General features: G+C 48.0%; 1 protein-coding gene across 1 annotated transcript in view; it reads left to right on the forward strand.

Annotated features, from left to right (window-relative positions):
* Window positions 1–266: 266 nt before the first annotated feature.
* LOC112124192 (neuronal acetylcholine receptor subunit beta-3) overlaps window positions 267–15,300 on the forward strand; it is a 31,734-nt gene continuing 16,700 nt past the window's right edge. The window contains exons 1-3 of the mRNA XM_026663331.1: window positions 267–386; window positions 6,718–6,869; window positions 8,660–8,704. Of these exons, the coding sequence (XP_026519116.1) occupies window positions 329–386; window positions 6,718–6,869; window positions 8,660–8,704 (255 nt within the window). The 5' untranslated portion in view covers window positions 267–328. The remainder of the gene's footprint in view (window positions 387–6,717; window positions 6,870–8,659; window positions 8,705–15,300) is intronic.

Consider the following 15,300-nt stretch of genomic DNA (forward strand, 5'->3'; position numbering starts at 1 on the left):
TTGTATTATGGTCCGTCTTGGCTGTCTACCACTTATATTTTTTCTGACTTCATGCTATCTCTGATTTATAACAGGCTAGCACTGGTTATAATATAAAGAGTAAATGTGTCAGAGTTTAGGACCCAGAGATATTTTTTAGACTTACAGGCTGTGACAGCTGACTGAAAATCAATGAAGTGTACTTTAAAAAGCTTCCCAGTGATGCAAGATTAGGCTTGGCATGCCCGATCCTTCTTTGCAGACACTCTGATCCTTCATGCTTTCTAATTAGTTCCTGTTCACCCGTTTCTAGGCTGGAATTTGTTTGCTTGTGAAATCAAAAGCTGCCATGCTGCTGCTGCTAGATCTTACTCTGGTACCCCTCATTCTTTGTGTTAGCAACTCGGGTAAGTGCGATTTCTTCCTTTTCCACCGGGAACGCCAGAAATGCAGATTTCTTTCTGTAACAGAGTTCGGTGTCTGCTCGCTGAAGTTAGGCATTAGCATTCATTGTTATAATAGTTATTCTACTTTCTTTTAAAACAACTCTGACTTGTAAACATGGTTATATTTGTTCCTCCATTTAAAAGCCTTTTAAACATGAGGCAATGAAGTTACTGGTAGATATTACTGGAGCAGAGGAGAAATGAAGAGTAACTAAAATAGCAGAGCCCCTTTCTACTCTTGGGTTTAGTACCCAATGCCACAAAATATTTGACAGTTGAGAGGAAAAGCCGTGTTTTTATGAGTGTGTGAGGGAGAGAGAGAGTATGTGTTGCTAAAGAAGAGAAAATCCCCAGCATCGAGATGAACTCCTAGCCGCTCAAGTGAAAAGACAAAAGGCTAAAGGTACTGTTTGTGTATTTCTTCCAGTGCACATCATGTGTAGAAAGCTCCCTCCACCACCCGTGCCAGAGCTTTTTCTATTCATTTATCAACTCTTTTGCCAGTAGGATCAGAAACCACACAACCACTATAAATGAGGAAAAATTAACGAGGGGCGATACTAAGTGGTATGGCAAGCGTGATGAATTCGTCGTACACACAATAAATGTGGTGATGAGCACTGAAACTTACACACACACATGAATCAGTGACATTGGAGATGAGTCTGACCTACAGCATCTGATAATCTTGTTCATCTTTCTTCAAGGGCAACATTGCTTCTTTCAGTGTATTCCCCGCTGCTTCATCTAGTCTTGTTGTAAAAGATTCTAGCCTAAGGTCTTCTCACATTTCTTTGGGGAGATGAGATCATGGCAGAATAGACCTCACTGGAAGGACTTTTTTCCAGCTATACAGCCTACATGTTTTCTGTGCTCAGTTTTACCCCATTTCTCTTAGTTCCCTAAACAGCCTTTTTCCTTCTTTAAGGCTTTAGGGATGCCTGTTAGGCACAGTCCGGAGAGGGGGTGGGGGGGCGTAATACCTGGAGACAGTGTGTAGAATGTAGCCCTTGCACCAGGTGGTGCATGCCTGCGATTTTATGGGATGCAGCCTGCTCACCCCATGCCTAGGGAGGGGGCAGGGCCATAGCGTTGCCTCTTCCTTGCCCCAGGCTCCTGCATTTGGGGACCAATTTATGCCCAGTGGATAACTGATGTCACCATTTCACCACAGCTGAATTTGGCCCAATCCATCTTTTGTGGCTCTGTTTCTGGGGACCCCACTTCTTCCCTTTCTGCATCTCCTCTATTGATCATGCTCTTCAAGGCTCATTCCAGCTATAAGAATCATCCCGCCAAGTTTCCATTATGCCCCCCAGGTCAGAGTCAGGCCCCATGTAGTCTGTGACATAGGTTCTATGAAAACTGCTTCCTCTTCTCTACTGATTCTGTGGCATGGGGATGTTTCTGAGCCAGGTTCAGGGGAAGGCTGTATTACATTAAATCAGGAAAGGGATAGGGGATGTTGTTCATTATTTTCCAGTTAAATCCAGCACATTTCCCAGGTTTGGGATGTTTTTTGGTTTACAGCCTCCCCCAGGTTGTCCCCCTGCTGCGAAATTTTGCCCGCAATGCACCACTGCAGCACTCATCAGGGGAAAGCTGGAAGGCTGGGCAGCTAGAGACTCTGGTCCCTGGGAACAGCGGGAGGCAGTTTGGGTTTGGGGCACTCAGATTCAATGAGGCTTTTGGCAGTGGGCATGGGAAATGGAGTGAGCAGGCATTTGGAGGAAAGGGTTTGACCTTGTAGAGGCAGAGTCTAGTCCCTGCTCCAGCCTGTGGTGGTGGGGCCAGCCAGCTGGGGATGAGCATGGTGAAATGCCCTGGTAGCATAGAGCCAGCTACACCAGCTAAATACCACACTCTCCCCTTCAACGGAGAGAGCAGTATGGGGAGGGAGAGACTGGTGTGTTCCAGCACTTCCCAGCTGGTGTAACAGCCCCTAGGGTGCCGTTACAAACTGGCAAGACTCAGAGCAGCCCAGAGGTTGCTCTAAATTGTACCGTGTGTGTGTGTGTGTGTGTGTGTGTGCAAACTGGCTCCTTTGCTGTCTCAGTGCAGAGAAGGTGGAAAAATGGCCAAAAGCCATCTGGTGCCCCACCTCCCCACGTCAACTGTGCTCTGTCTCCTCAACCAACTGCTCTGCTCCGGCTCCATATCCAACAATGAAGGACCGGCACAGGAGTGCTCAGAATCAGCAGTGAAACAGTCAACAGCGTTACCTTGTGCAGTGTTATTGTTAGGCTCCAGAGTCAACAACCTACCTGAGATGAATGGGGCATTTCCCATCCTCACAGGCTCTGAGACTGTAGATGTAAGATGAGTGTTACATGGGTATATGTCCAGTTCAAGGCTGGGAGTAACCACAGGGGTTAGAAAATGGGTTTGTTTATGTAAAAGCTCAGATCCGGGAGCATGTTTCTGCTGCAACTGGTTCCTAGGTCTTACTTGCCCTCACCCTAGCATTACTCCCAGCCCACCCTGTCCATTGGCAGGTCTATGCAGGACCTAGACTTGCTTCCTAGAATGAACACGCATTGAGTGGGGTGATCCACAGAGAGTAGCTCAAACCTTCAAAGTGTCAGGCCAGCAGCAGGACATTAGCACTTCAGGGGATGGGTGGGTGTGGCAGTGACATCACAAAGGCCTTTTGCAGGACCTCAGCCTATTGGTCAAAGGTGTTAGGGAGGTGGTGACCTCACAGAGAGATGCTGACATCAGCCAGGCAGGACAGGGGCGCAGGGCCAGGGAAACCTCAGAGACCCCTGTGGCTTTGCTTCAGCAAGTCTCCTTCTCGAGGTCTCTCTTTGAGGACTGAGAGAGTATTAGGCCTGGTCTACACTAGGAGTTTATGTCGAATTTAGCAGCGTTACATCGAATTAACTCTGCACCCGTCCACACAACGAAGCTATTTAGTTCGACATAGAGGTCTCTTAAATTCGACTTCTGTACTCCTCCCCAACCAGGGGAGTAGCGGTAAATTCGACATGGCCATGTCTAATTAGGCTAGGTGTGGATGGAAATCGACGGTAATAGCTCCGGGAGCTATCCCACAGTGCACCACTTTGTTGACGCGCTGGACAGCAGTCCGAGCTCGGATGCTCTGACCAGCCACACAGGAAAAGCCCCGGGAAAATTTGAATTCCTTTTCCTGTCTGGGCAGTTTGAATCTCACTTCCTGTTTGGACATCGTGGCGAGCTCAGCAGCACTGGCAACGATGCAGAGCTCTCCAGCAGAGATGGCCGTGCAATCTCAGAATAGAAAGAGGGCCCCAGCATGGACTGATCGGGAAGTCTTGGATCTGATCGCTGTGTGGGGCGATGAGTCCGTGCTTTCCGAGCTGCGATCGAAAAAACGGAATGCAAAGATCTACGAGAAGATCTCAAAAGCCATGGCAGAGAGAGGATACAGCCGGGATGCAACGCAGTGCTGCGTGAAAATCAAGGAGCTGAGACAAGGCTACCAGAAGACCAAAGAGGCAAACGGACGCTCCGGATCCCAGCCCCAGACATCCCGTTTCTACGAGGCACTGCATTCCATCCTAGGTGCGGCTGCCACCACTACCCCACCACTGACTGTGGACTCTGAGGATGGGATATTGTCGACGGCCGGTTCCTCAGACATGTTAGTGGACGGGGAAGATGAGGAAGGAGATGAGGAGGATGAGGCAGTCGACAGTGCTTACAACGCTGATTTCCCCGACAGCCAGGATCTCTTCATCACCCTTACAGAGATCCCCTACCAACCGTCCCCAGGCGTTAACCCGGACACAGAATCAGGGGAAGGATCAGTCGGTAAGTGTTTTAAACATGTAAACATTTATTTTTAACAGGACAGGAATATTAACAATATTAACAATGGGTTTTTCATGATTACTTTGCCCTAGGCGCTTAACGTTTCAGTCCTTGGCAGTGCAACTACTGAAAGAAAATCTAACAATGTCCGGTTTAGCATGATTGGTTTGCCCTAGGCGCTCTACAGTTTAGTCCCTGCCAGTGCAGCTACAGTAAAATCCGGTCTATATGTCCGGGGATAGAGCAGAAATCCTCCTGGGACATCTCCACGAAGCTCTCCTGGAGGTAATTGGAAAGCCTTTGCATCAGGTTCCTGGGGAGAGCGGCCTTATTGGGTCCTCCGTGGTAGGAAACGTTTCTGCGCCAGGAGACAAGCAAGTACTCGGGGATCATTGCCTTGCAGAGCATGGCGGCATACGGCTCTGGTCTTTGCAGGCTTTCCCGAAGCATCCTTTCTTTCTCGGTCTCTGAAATCCTCATCAGAGTGATGTCGCTCATGGTGACACTGTCCTCACACACATATATAAACCCAGACTCCAGTCTACTCATATGTGTTTGCTGCAGGGCGTTACTATCTTCCGCCTCCAGATTGCACTCTGAATGCATTGCCAGGCTCTGGATGAAGGGGAAGCCCCTCCCTCTCCCTTTGTAGATGCTACCTAACGAATGCTAACAGGTCAAACACAGGAGACTGCCATGCCATCTGCTTCCATGGAAGGTGTCGTGTAATCAGCGCCTTTAATCCATTGACCATTGTCTAACCGCCAAGAAAGGACTCGCTTTTCTGTATCAGTTTTGGGGGTGTGGACATTCCCCTGCTTAAATGTCTCTGGTATCTAGTGAGTATTTCCTGACAATCTCAGCCCAAATGGGCCTGGCTGCAGCATGAATTCTCAGGTTGGAGCCTCCTCCCAGTCTTGTACACCTTACATGAGGCCAGGCACTATAGCAATGCCTCTGCAGCCCCCACCCACTCAGTGTCGCGCTCTGTCCCCCTTAAAGGAGGATGAGCCTGCTACACCCCTGACTAACAGAGCTAGATCTCTTAGCTCAGGCAGTAGAGGCTCATGTGCTAAGATCTAAAGGTCCCAGGTTCAGTCCCGGGTGCTGCATTACACCTGTACTCAGTCGCCCAGTGACTGCTCCTTCCCAATGCCTTGTGGGCCCCCAAAGCAGGAAGAGAGCAGGTAAAGCAAAGCCCTGCTCCTCTCTGCAGCCCACAGACCAGGGCAGGCATGAGTGGGGAGATCCGGCAACACCAGCCAGAGGGCTGGTGCAACATGAGTTCAGGGTGGGATTTTACCACATGGGTCTTCAAGAGGAAAAGGATACACCCGTCTCTCCTTCAAGTGCTGTCTGTGTGACTACCAACTTCCCCTGGAGAAACAGGGGGTGGCCTGGGGCTGGAAGGCAGATGGCAGCTCAAGAGGGTGGAGACACAGCTGGCAGAGGGATGCGGAGTAGTGGGGAGCCCAAACTTCCAAGCGGCATGTAGAATGGATGGATGTAACCTTGCAGGGGTCATCCACCCCAGGGCTGAGCATGTATGATGTGAGGAGGAAGACCGAGAGCAGTGGATCAATGGAATGGGGTCTATGACTCATAATGTTCCTGAATACGAACCATAATTATTGCGGTTACTTTCCTGCAAGTTCTCCGCTGACCTGACCCCAGCTGCAGTGGCCACCTGTTCACACACAGCTGCCTGGCTCTTGCTGCAGTTAGCAGTGCGTGTAGCTTCCCCTGCATTTTGCTTCCCAGCTGCTCCCAGTTTGCTGCTGCTTCCCCCAGGGCACGGTTACTTCCTGGGTCAGGGTCTTTCATAGAGTTTCTGCCCCCAGGCCAGGGAAGTATGTCCACACTGGGGATCAGAACATGGCGGGGAGGGGGTGATGGGAATGGTAGCTTCTTGCCTAGCAGATTCATCACAAAACACAACCATGCAAAACCTCACTCCGTGTACGCGCTCTGTTTCAAAAGGTCCATGTGAACAAAATGAGATTGAGGCTCTGTTAACAGGAAGTCCCACCTATAGCTGATCAAACGCCTCTATGACAGTAGATCAGTCTGCCTGGAGTACAAAGTGACCAGGGTGCCCCCAAGTCAGGTATTACCAAAAAGTGTGATTTCTTCCTGAGGCAACATGTATTAATTTGGATTTTCGCTGCTTTACAATGAGAGGCCCACCTGATGTTCTGGCACCCTTGATGATCTTTTAAAAATACACTAATAAACAATAAACACCCAATCAAATCAGATAACCCGATGACAGCATAAATATAACAAAATCCCCATTTGAGCTGACTAATCGTACTTCCCTCCTTCCTTGGCTCTATTGAGAGACTGTGAATTTAATCCCTATCTGGCAAGGTTTTGCCTGAGGCAGATTTTCCTGTTTTCATTGGTGATGATTGTCTTTCCTCTTACTCTCTTCAACTCAGAGGACACCTCGCGTTGCACTTTCACATACACCCACACACTCTTTGTCTCCTTTTAGCTGTTGCTGGGCTCAGTTTGGTTGCTGAAAACGAAGATGCCCTCCTGAGACACTTATTTCATGGGTACCAGAAATGGGTCCGACCTGTTGAAAACTCCAATGATACAATAAAAGTCCTTTTTGGCTTAAAGATATCTCAGCTTGTGGATGTGGTAAGTAAGCTGTAGGACCTTTAACAAAGAGAAAAGCTATACCTGCAAACTCACGTTGTGGTAAACCATTTTTTAATGTTTGTATCATTTTTCATGGCAAATTTTAGGGGACTAGGATCTGGAAGAGCTTAGTTCATTAACCTTTCACCTTATGATACGGGATGCATAATGGAGTTGTCAGACAGTTGTATGTCAATTGTTGGATAGAGATGTGACAACTCACCCCTTGCGATCCCGCTCTACCCAATTTCTGCTCCTAGGATGTTATTGCATCTTGCTACTCTATAACGAGCATAAAGACCCTCCTCCAATATTGTCTCATTGTTTCTTTGTACTCCCCCTTTGGTCTGTCTGTATCTATCTGTTGTCTCTTGTCTTGTGCACAGATTGTAAACTCCTTGGGGCAAGGGAACATTTTTTTATTCTGTGCTTGTATATTACTTAGCGTAATGGGGCTCTGGTCTGTGATTGGGGCTCTTAGAAACTATGGGTTGTACAAATAATAAAGTGTGCTAGGCACTTCACAAGCAGAGAGTAATAGATAGTCCCTGCTCCGATGAGTTTACCATAGAATAGAAAGCCCAAGGGGAGGAGAATGTAATAGAGCTTACAAATAAGGTTGCTCTTCATGTTATGAAGTGAATCTTAGAGCTGGTTGGCATTTTTTGAATTTAAATGAAATTTCTAATGTCAAAATTTTGAAATTAAAAAGAAATTAGGAAAAATTTTAGCAAACTTTTCCCAATTTCCTCCTGCCCATTTTCCAACTCTCCTGCTGGCTGATGTTTTTCAGTTTTCAAAATTTCAACATTTTGAAACTCTAAAGAAAAGGGAAAAGTGAATTTAACCCCCCCCCCTTTTTAACCAGTTCAACCAAATATCACCACCAGCAACCCTCAAATGTTTGTAATATAAATGTTGGGCACAACTCATGTCTGGACACAGCTGGCAACCAAAATAAGAAGCCAGACATGAAGCAGAAACTATTTTTTCACCCTAAACATTATTTTTCTGCCCATCCATAAGACACTGTAATGCCTGAGTGAGTTTGCAGCAACGTGAATGGGAGCATGGTCCCAGAATTACTTTTGCATAGTAGCAGCTGGAAAGTCCAAGAAATGAGCCCACTGGATCACATTTACTCAGACACCCTCATCTCCACCTACATTCCCATGCTCTTAGGTAAGGTGCAGTTGTGCAAGGGAGTTCTCTGATTTATTCCTCTCAGCACGGAGCGCTGCACTAGCACTTAACTCCACTGGCCTAGGCCCAGTCTCTTATATTAGAACCTAAAACAAAGGTAGTTCAGACTGTGGCTAATTTTTTCCCTCTCCTTCTATTTCAAAGTAAGCAGCACAGTCCACAAAATCCTTTGCTTTCTAAAGCTGGTGTTCATGCACATTTTGCTTTAATTTCTGCAGAAGAAAATTCTTTCCCAGAGTTGCATTCATGTGTTACTAGGAGCCTCCAGGCAGTGCTTCCATTGACTTCAGCGGGAGTTGTGTGGGCTAACAGGCTGCAGGACTGGGCGTTAAGTGCTCGGGCTGTTCAAGGCGTTGGGCATCTGACTCCTTTGAGCCTTTTTGAAAAGCCCAGCTGAGGTTTTTAAAAGCACTCAGAATCCAGGGGCTCTTGATGAGAGCTGGGTGCTGAGCTCTTTGGAAAAATCTGACCCTAATGCTATATGCCGATCCTCAGATTTCTAAAGGAACTGAACTCCATTGAGTCAGACATTAGTATGGGAAGCATTTATTTGGATATTTTTAATTTCAACTCTCTTGTCTCCCTAGGATGAAAAGAATCAGCTGATGACAACAAATGTGTGGCTGAAACAGGTAAAACAGGCCATTCATTACATTACATGTCGAGTTGTTTGGTGGTAGGGGGGGAATACCAGGCAAGCAGACCTCGCTCCCCCCTTTGTGGTTGGAGTCACCATTTGATCAGGAGAGTAATGGGGTTCTTACCCTCCAGGGCTGAATAAGGCCAGTGTGGCCCTTCATGAAGATTTTGTTTCCCTGTTCTGATACAAACATCACCTCGGATAGTAGCCAAAGGGGCTTCTGAGGAATGGAAATTCTAGACCACGTGCCTACCTGTTTTCCAGCATTTGGCTACAAGCCGGCAAATACAATCATGTGATCTTCCTTTTCTGTCCTGCACTTATGCCAGCTATGTGTTAGAACAACCTCTTACTCCACTGCAGAGAACTAAGCCAGGCCTCAGGATTTGGTGCACAGTGCAGCAGCCCCGAGGGACTATTATGTCTCACTCTTAGAGGGCATTAGAATGGTTGGCACTATCCTCTAGCCATGCGGTTCCTTTCTCAGCAAGATCAAACAAAGGAGCAAAAAACAAACAGTCGACATATTTCCAAAGTAATTACAATGCCTGAGATTTAAATTCGTCATCCTTTTATAATGTGCTTGTCCTGGGGGACATTGTTCACTGGAACGACCTATCATATACAAACTGAACCAAAGAGCTATACGTTTAATGAATATTTACCCACCTTCTCCCTAGCTCCCAAAGAACTTAGTGTTTTGTTTAGTCAATTTTATTGGTTCATAGACACCATGACAATTATAATGAGTATCCAATCCATTAAAGCTTCCTGTAAATGTAAGTAGCACCTGGCTCCAGTGAAAGTTAAAGCAGCTGTGTGGTTACTGTAATTTAAGCAATTGGCGTAGAGTTTCAGATAGAAACTCTATAACTTTCAGTTGTTTGATTTGCTGGTTCAGGACTATTTGATGGCTGAAGAATTTCTAAGTACTAATGTTGAGACTGAAAACAATAAAGATCAAGTAACAGCCTTCAAATAGGATGAGTGGGGGCAAATAACCTAATTAGTTTTAAGACAGAGCTTGATAAAGTTAAGAACAGGATTATATGATAGGGATGCCTGCGAGAGCAGTGATCTGGACTTGATGACCCAGGAAGTCCCTTCCTGGTCTATGTCCTATGTTCCTAAATGAACAGAAAATAAGTGGGAAACAGAGTCCAGTTTTCACAGGTGGATACTTTGAGCATCTCATTCCAACAGTTGGATGCTCAGATTGGCACATAGGTGCACAAACTGGACATTTAGATGTGAGCATCCAATGTTAGGATTTGGATATCCCATTAAGGTTTGAAAGATTGGGATCCACATGTCATATGATTCAGGGCTAATGCTATTATTTTTAAAAAGGGCAAAATTAGATCCCAACTGTAACCCTTCTGCCCATCAGAGTTGGCAGCAACAAGGGCCAGGTTCAGTATCTAGGGGTTCCGTTTCAATAACGCAATGCAAAACCGGCTCGAGCCCCCACCCAGAGACCTGGGACAATTACACACCACCCCCCTGGGTGCCTCTAAGAGGCAATACTTCCCCTCTCGCAAGCACGGAGTCTGAGTGTAGCAAAAGCCTTTTAATAAATAAATAAACAATGCAGCATTATGTTGGGGAAACACCACAAACAGGATTCATAACACAAACCATGAGCAAAAGACCCACCCCCAAGTAAGTTTGGCAGTGTCCTTTTCCCCTCAGGGTCTTAAGTCCAGCAACCCAAAAGTCACCGCACCCACAGTTTCTGTCCTTGGTCAGCATAGCCCCAGAGTTCAGAAGTTCATCTGCAGAGTTTACCTCCCAGCCTGGGTGGAAGGGGGGAGATATGGGGGCACCTTACATGCTTTGCTGCTCGGGTCAATGGCCACACCTCTCCATGGGGTTCTGCTGCAGTCTTCAGCTGTCCTGCTAGCTGCTCCTCTCCGCTAGCCATGCCTCTCCCCCAGCCATCCGGCTGGCCACCCCTCTCCACCAGCCACCCCCCAGACACATTTAACACAGCTCTCAGTGATTTCAGCTGTTAGTAGGGGAACTTTGGTGCTAGTACACCTGGATAGTCCTCTTGCATCAGAACCAGTAGCCCAAAGTAGGTCTAATGCTTAGACCTAGATATCAATGATTTCAGCTCTACAGCATATAACAAGACTCCTAATGAAGTCAAAATTAGCTCTGTTATTACATAGTAGAGAGACAATAGGTCAAAGTGGTGTTTGGGTCTGTCACTACCAGGCACAAATACCTATCTCCAGCCTTTCAATTCACTAGGCTTTGGAACCCATGTCCCTTGCCTAGCGAGTGCCGCTCAGTTGAGGGCAAGTCCCTCAGCCGTAAAATGCCAAGTACAGTTCTGCTGTCCTTGATTCACACAACCAGGACAACAACCCTTTATTACTCCTGCCCCAATAACAAAGAGACTGGGGATCCCACAGCAGCCAAAGTGACCATTTGGGCAGGCAGTCCATCATGCTAGGCAGGGTGGGTGTGCCCAGGCAAACGAGATCAGCCCCTGAAGTCCTTTTCCACAGCTCACCACCAGATGTCAGGGGAGAGCTCATCCAGACTCTGCTTACACGTTTTAACAGGGAAAATGTTGATAAAATTAAGGTAAATTAAATGATCAATTGGGATGGTGGAAAGTGAAAAAAAATCAGTCAGATCCTATACTACTGCAGTGACAGGGACTGCAGACATGTGGATAGGTAGTTCTGGCCAACACATTGGTTAAATGTTGCAAGGACATTCTGTGACTTTTAGTTGCCTGCCAGAAAGGTGTCAGATGTCAGAAGAACCAGGATTCAGGAAACAGCGTGAAAGTCAGGCACTTTGTGATAGAATTATAGAAATTAGAGGCCAGCAGATCATCTTGTCTGTAACCTTCATTTGTCTCAGGCCTGGGTCCTGTGGGCAATGACAATAGTATTTATAGCTATTGTGTGCTTGGGCTAACTTTTTGAGTGTGGGGGCTGCTCCGTCAATAGCACACCCAAAGGGTGCTGCCTCCAGAGAATCATAAACGTGATGTAACAAGCAAAATACAATCCCTAGAAGTAGGGGTCAGACAGCCCTCTGACAGATCAAAGGGAAGACAATGTATCTGGGGTCACAGAGGGGCTTTCAAATGACAGTGGCACAGAGCAATGGGCCTCCTGTATCACATTCATCCTAGGTGTTTGCAGCAGGTGCCAGGAGTGTCCAGACCACTGAAAAATCCCTGGTGTTCATGTGAGCTGTTCACCATGCAAGTCCCCAGGCTGTGTGTATTAGCACTTGTAACATGACGCACAACTGTTCACATGGGCAGCAGGTATTAAAGGGCAGGGGAGACTGAGTCTCCCCAAACAGCCCTGTGTGGCCCTGCCCAGGCTCTACCCCCAAGCCCTCTCCTGTTTCTCACCGCAGGAGGGGCCCTGGGCGGCCGGAGGGTGAGTCGGGGCAGCTGTGCCGGGGGGAGGAGCCAGTCTGGCTGCAGCAACAATTGCTGCAACTTTGTATCCAGGAGCGAAACTTTCTGCATCCATGTGGGGGCAGAGGAACCGGGCTGGGAATGGCTGCAGGGAGCCGGGCTGGGAAGGGGAAATGTGTGTGGGCGGGGGGGCAGAGGTAACAAGGACGGCTTGGGGAAGGAGCCGAGCGCGGGCGTGGGGGAGGCAGAGCCGGACACAGGACCACTGGGGGGCAGACTTGAGATCGGACTCAGGATCCAGCTGCCGCTGGTCTAACATCTGCAGCAAAGGTGCTGGCAGCGCTCTGCTGGGCGCTGGCCGGCCTTTGTCTGGGGTCCGCCAGGGAGGAGAAGGGCAGGGTGGGTCTGGGGGGGAAGGGAGGATGTTTCAGTGACAGCACTGGGCTGGTGGGGGGGTGTTTGAGGCTATTTTGAGTTGGGTCTGGTGGCTGTTCTTTGGGATCATGTGGCTGATTTCATTAGGGGATTGTCGCTGGTATTTGGAGATGGATTGGGGGTGATGGGTCGGGGCTGTAGTTGGGGGGTGGGGATGTGTTGCTGTTGGGACTGTTGTACAGGGAACAGTGATGGAGTCTCACCAGAGGATGTATTTGGGTTCACTAATAATAATCCTGGTGGATGCTCCATCACTGACCATTTTTAAATCAAGATCTAAAAGCTCTGCTGTGGGAATTGTTTTGAGCAGTTCCGGGGCCGGTGTTATGCAGGAGGTCAGACTCACGATCGCAATGGTCCCTTCTGGCCTTGGAATCTATGAATAAGAATGCAAGGCTCCAGAAAGAGCTTCAACTGGTGCGTGAGTAACATGTCAAAGAGGGACATACACGCCTTGGGGGATTATTGTGAGAATTTTCACACATCCACAGCTGTGGGTTTATAAAGCCCAGTAGGTAAATGTAATCATTATTTAGGTCACTGGTTAATGTTGGGACCCTCCCTCTCCCATACATTAGTACTGTTTGTTTCAGCCAGACTTTTAGTTGGGATTTTCCTTCATATTCTAGGTGGGAAATTGGCAGAGGGAAGGGGATTAGCTGGAACACAATATCACAATGAATTTGGCTCAGGGAGATTAAATGACTTGCCTAAGGAAACCCAATGAATCAGTGGCACAGACAGAGATAGAACCCAGTGTGCTGTTCTAACCTTTAGGCAACATTATATGAAGTGTTCCCTGAATTTAGGGAACAAAGGGACATATTTTTAAAGGAACCTCAGTTTGGCCTCCTTTTCAGATTGTTGCATATGCAAATGGTTGTGTGTGCAGAATTGTGTGCCGCAAATGTAGAGTGTTGGGGTTCTTTTAGCTGTAGGCTTTAGGAATGGGTCAGACAGCTTGACTGCCTTTCAGTGTATTTATTGTCCTGTCTTGGGAATTCATACTTATTTCTGGGAAGAGTTTTTACACTGAGATGAAGGATGGTCTTGGGGGGTACAGCAGTAGGAGCTCTGTGTTCAGTTCTCTGCCCTAGACTTCCTGCCTCCCATGGCTGGAGCGTGCAATGGGGGCAGTGTAGGGTTGCCTATGATGGCACAATGCAGTGCCCATGGCAGGGGAATTCTCTGGCTGCTTCTGGTCTGGTTCTGGTTCGGTTGCGGGGGAGACAGAATGTCACCTTGGGTAAATCACTTAATCTCTCTGGGTCTCAGTTTCCTATCTGTAAAATGGTGATAGAAATCCTTCCTTTGTTTGTCTTGTCTGTTTAGATTGTAGTCTCTGTAGGGCAGGGTACTGTCTCCTGATCTCAGTTGGGACCCATAGGTGCTACTGTAATACAAATGCATAAATAACAACAGCTGTAATGGTTCCCCACTGCGACCTGAGTTATGGCATTTGCATGCTCAAGTACCTTTGGATACATTCCTAGTTTTTTGACCAGTTGTCTGGAAAGACCTTTTTTTTTAAAAAAAAGCAAAAAGCAAAAAAAAGAAAAAAAGGAGATCTTGGCTGGTTACTAGGGCATCAGGTTACCCCTGGCCTGGGGAAGGAAGGGGAGAGGGAATTCTTCAGTGTTGAGACGTTGCACTGCAGGTTCCACACACAGAGCTTTCAGGTAGTGATACAGTTACAGAAACTGCAGTTTATTCTGCCTCATCCTCCCAAAGGCCAATGAGAAGAAACTCCTTTGATGATATAATGGGGAAGGGGCTGGGTAGTATCTGAGAAACAAATTCTGAAGCAGCTCTGGAGCTTGTACCAGTCCCAGGTGGAAGGGAAAGGCAGCTGGATGGATACCCATGGGGAAGAGCTGAAAGTTAGGATCTCTGTGGTTGGTAAATGTGTATTAGAGAAAATGATCCACAGAAACACAGACAGTAGGAGACTGGCCCATCCTTTCTAGGGGGCCCATTGACTGTTCTGCCCTGGGGCCCGGAATTGCTGTCGGCGGGCCTGGCTCCGGGGCTGGAGGTGCTCAGGCGGCCTGGGGCTGGGGCAGGGGGCAGGAGAGGGGCTGGCGGCTGCAGGAGGGGGGGCTGGAAGGGTGGGGTCTCAGGCAGAAGGGGCAGGTCAGGCTGGGGTTCACCTGCCACCCATGACTGTTCACCTTGCAGACACAAAATGGCACCTTAGCACAGGGAGATAGTGCAGGATGGGGAGTGTGACATCACAGACCACACGTGCTCAAGCCCGTTTTACTTCAGGGACTGGCCCAGGTTCCCTCCTGCATCAAAGACTGTTGGGGAGCAAGTTACGTCACCTGGATTCTCATGGTACATTGGCACAAGTCCCAACCTACTGGTGTGAATTAGAGCAGGCTAGGGGCTGCTCTAATTTATGCCATCTGGCAGTGTTCTCTGTAGGACTAAATGTCAGTTGAGGATTGGCATCATACAGGCACATGCTATCCTGTCTCCTGCCCAGCATAAGAGGTGGCACGTATGTAGTTGCAGGAGCACACAAGACCATAAACTGGGACTCAGATCACAATTCCCTGCTTCCCCCTTGCTCTGGGGAGGAGTGAGTTACATCACTGCGTTTTGTGGAGCAGCTCACTCATCCCGTGCACCCGGCCAGCTTCTCTGGCCAACCAGTAGGGAAATAGAGGCAGGTCTCCTGTCATGTCCTGCCCCTTTCCATTCCCTTCTCTGCCCACTTGCTCATAGGGAGGAGTATCGGGTGAGCAGCCCCTCCT

This window comes from Terrapene carolina, unplaced genomic scaffold, assembly GCF_002925995.2.
Source record: "Terrapene carolina triunguis isolate 2854851 unplaced genomic scaffold, T_m_triunguis-2.0 Scaffold33356, whole genome shotgun sequence".
Classification (NCBI taxonomy): Eukaryota; Metazoa; Chordata; order Testudines; family Emydidae; genus Terrapene; species Terrapene triunguis.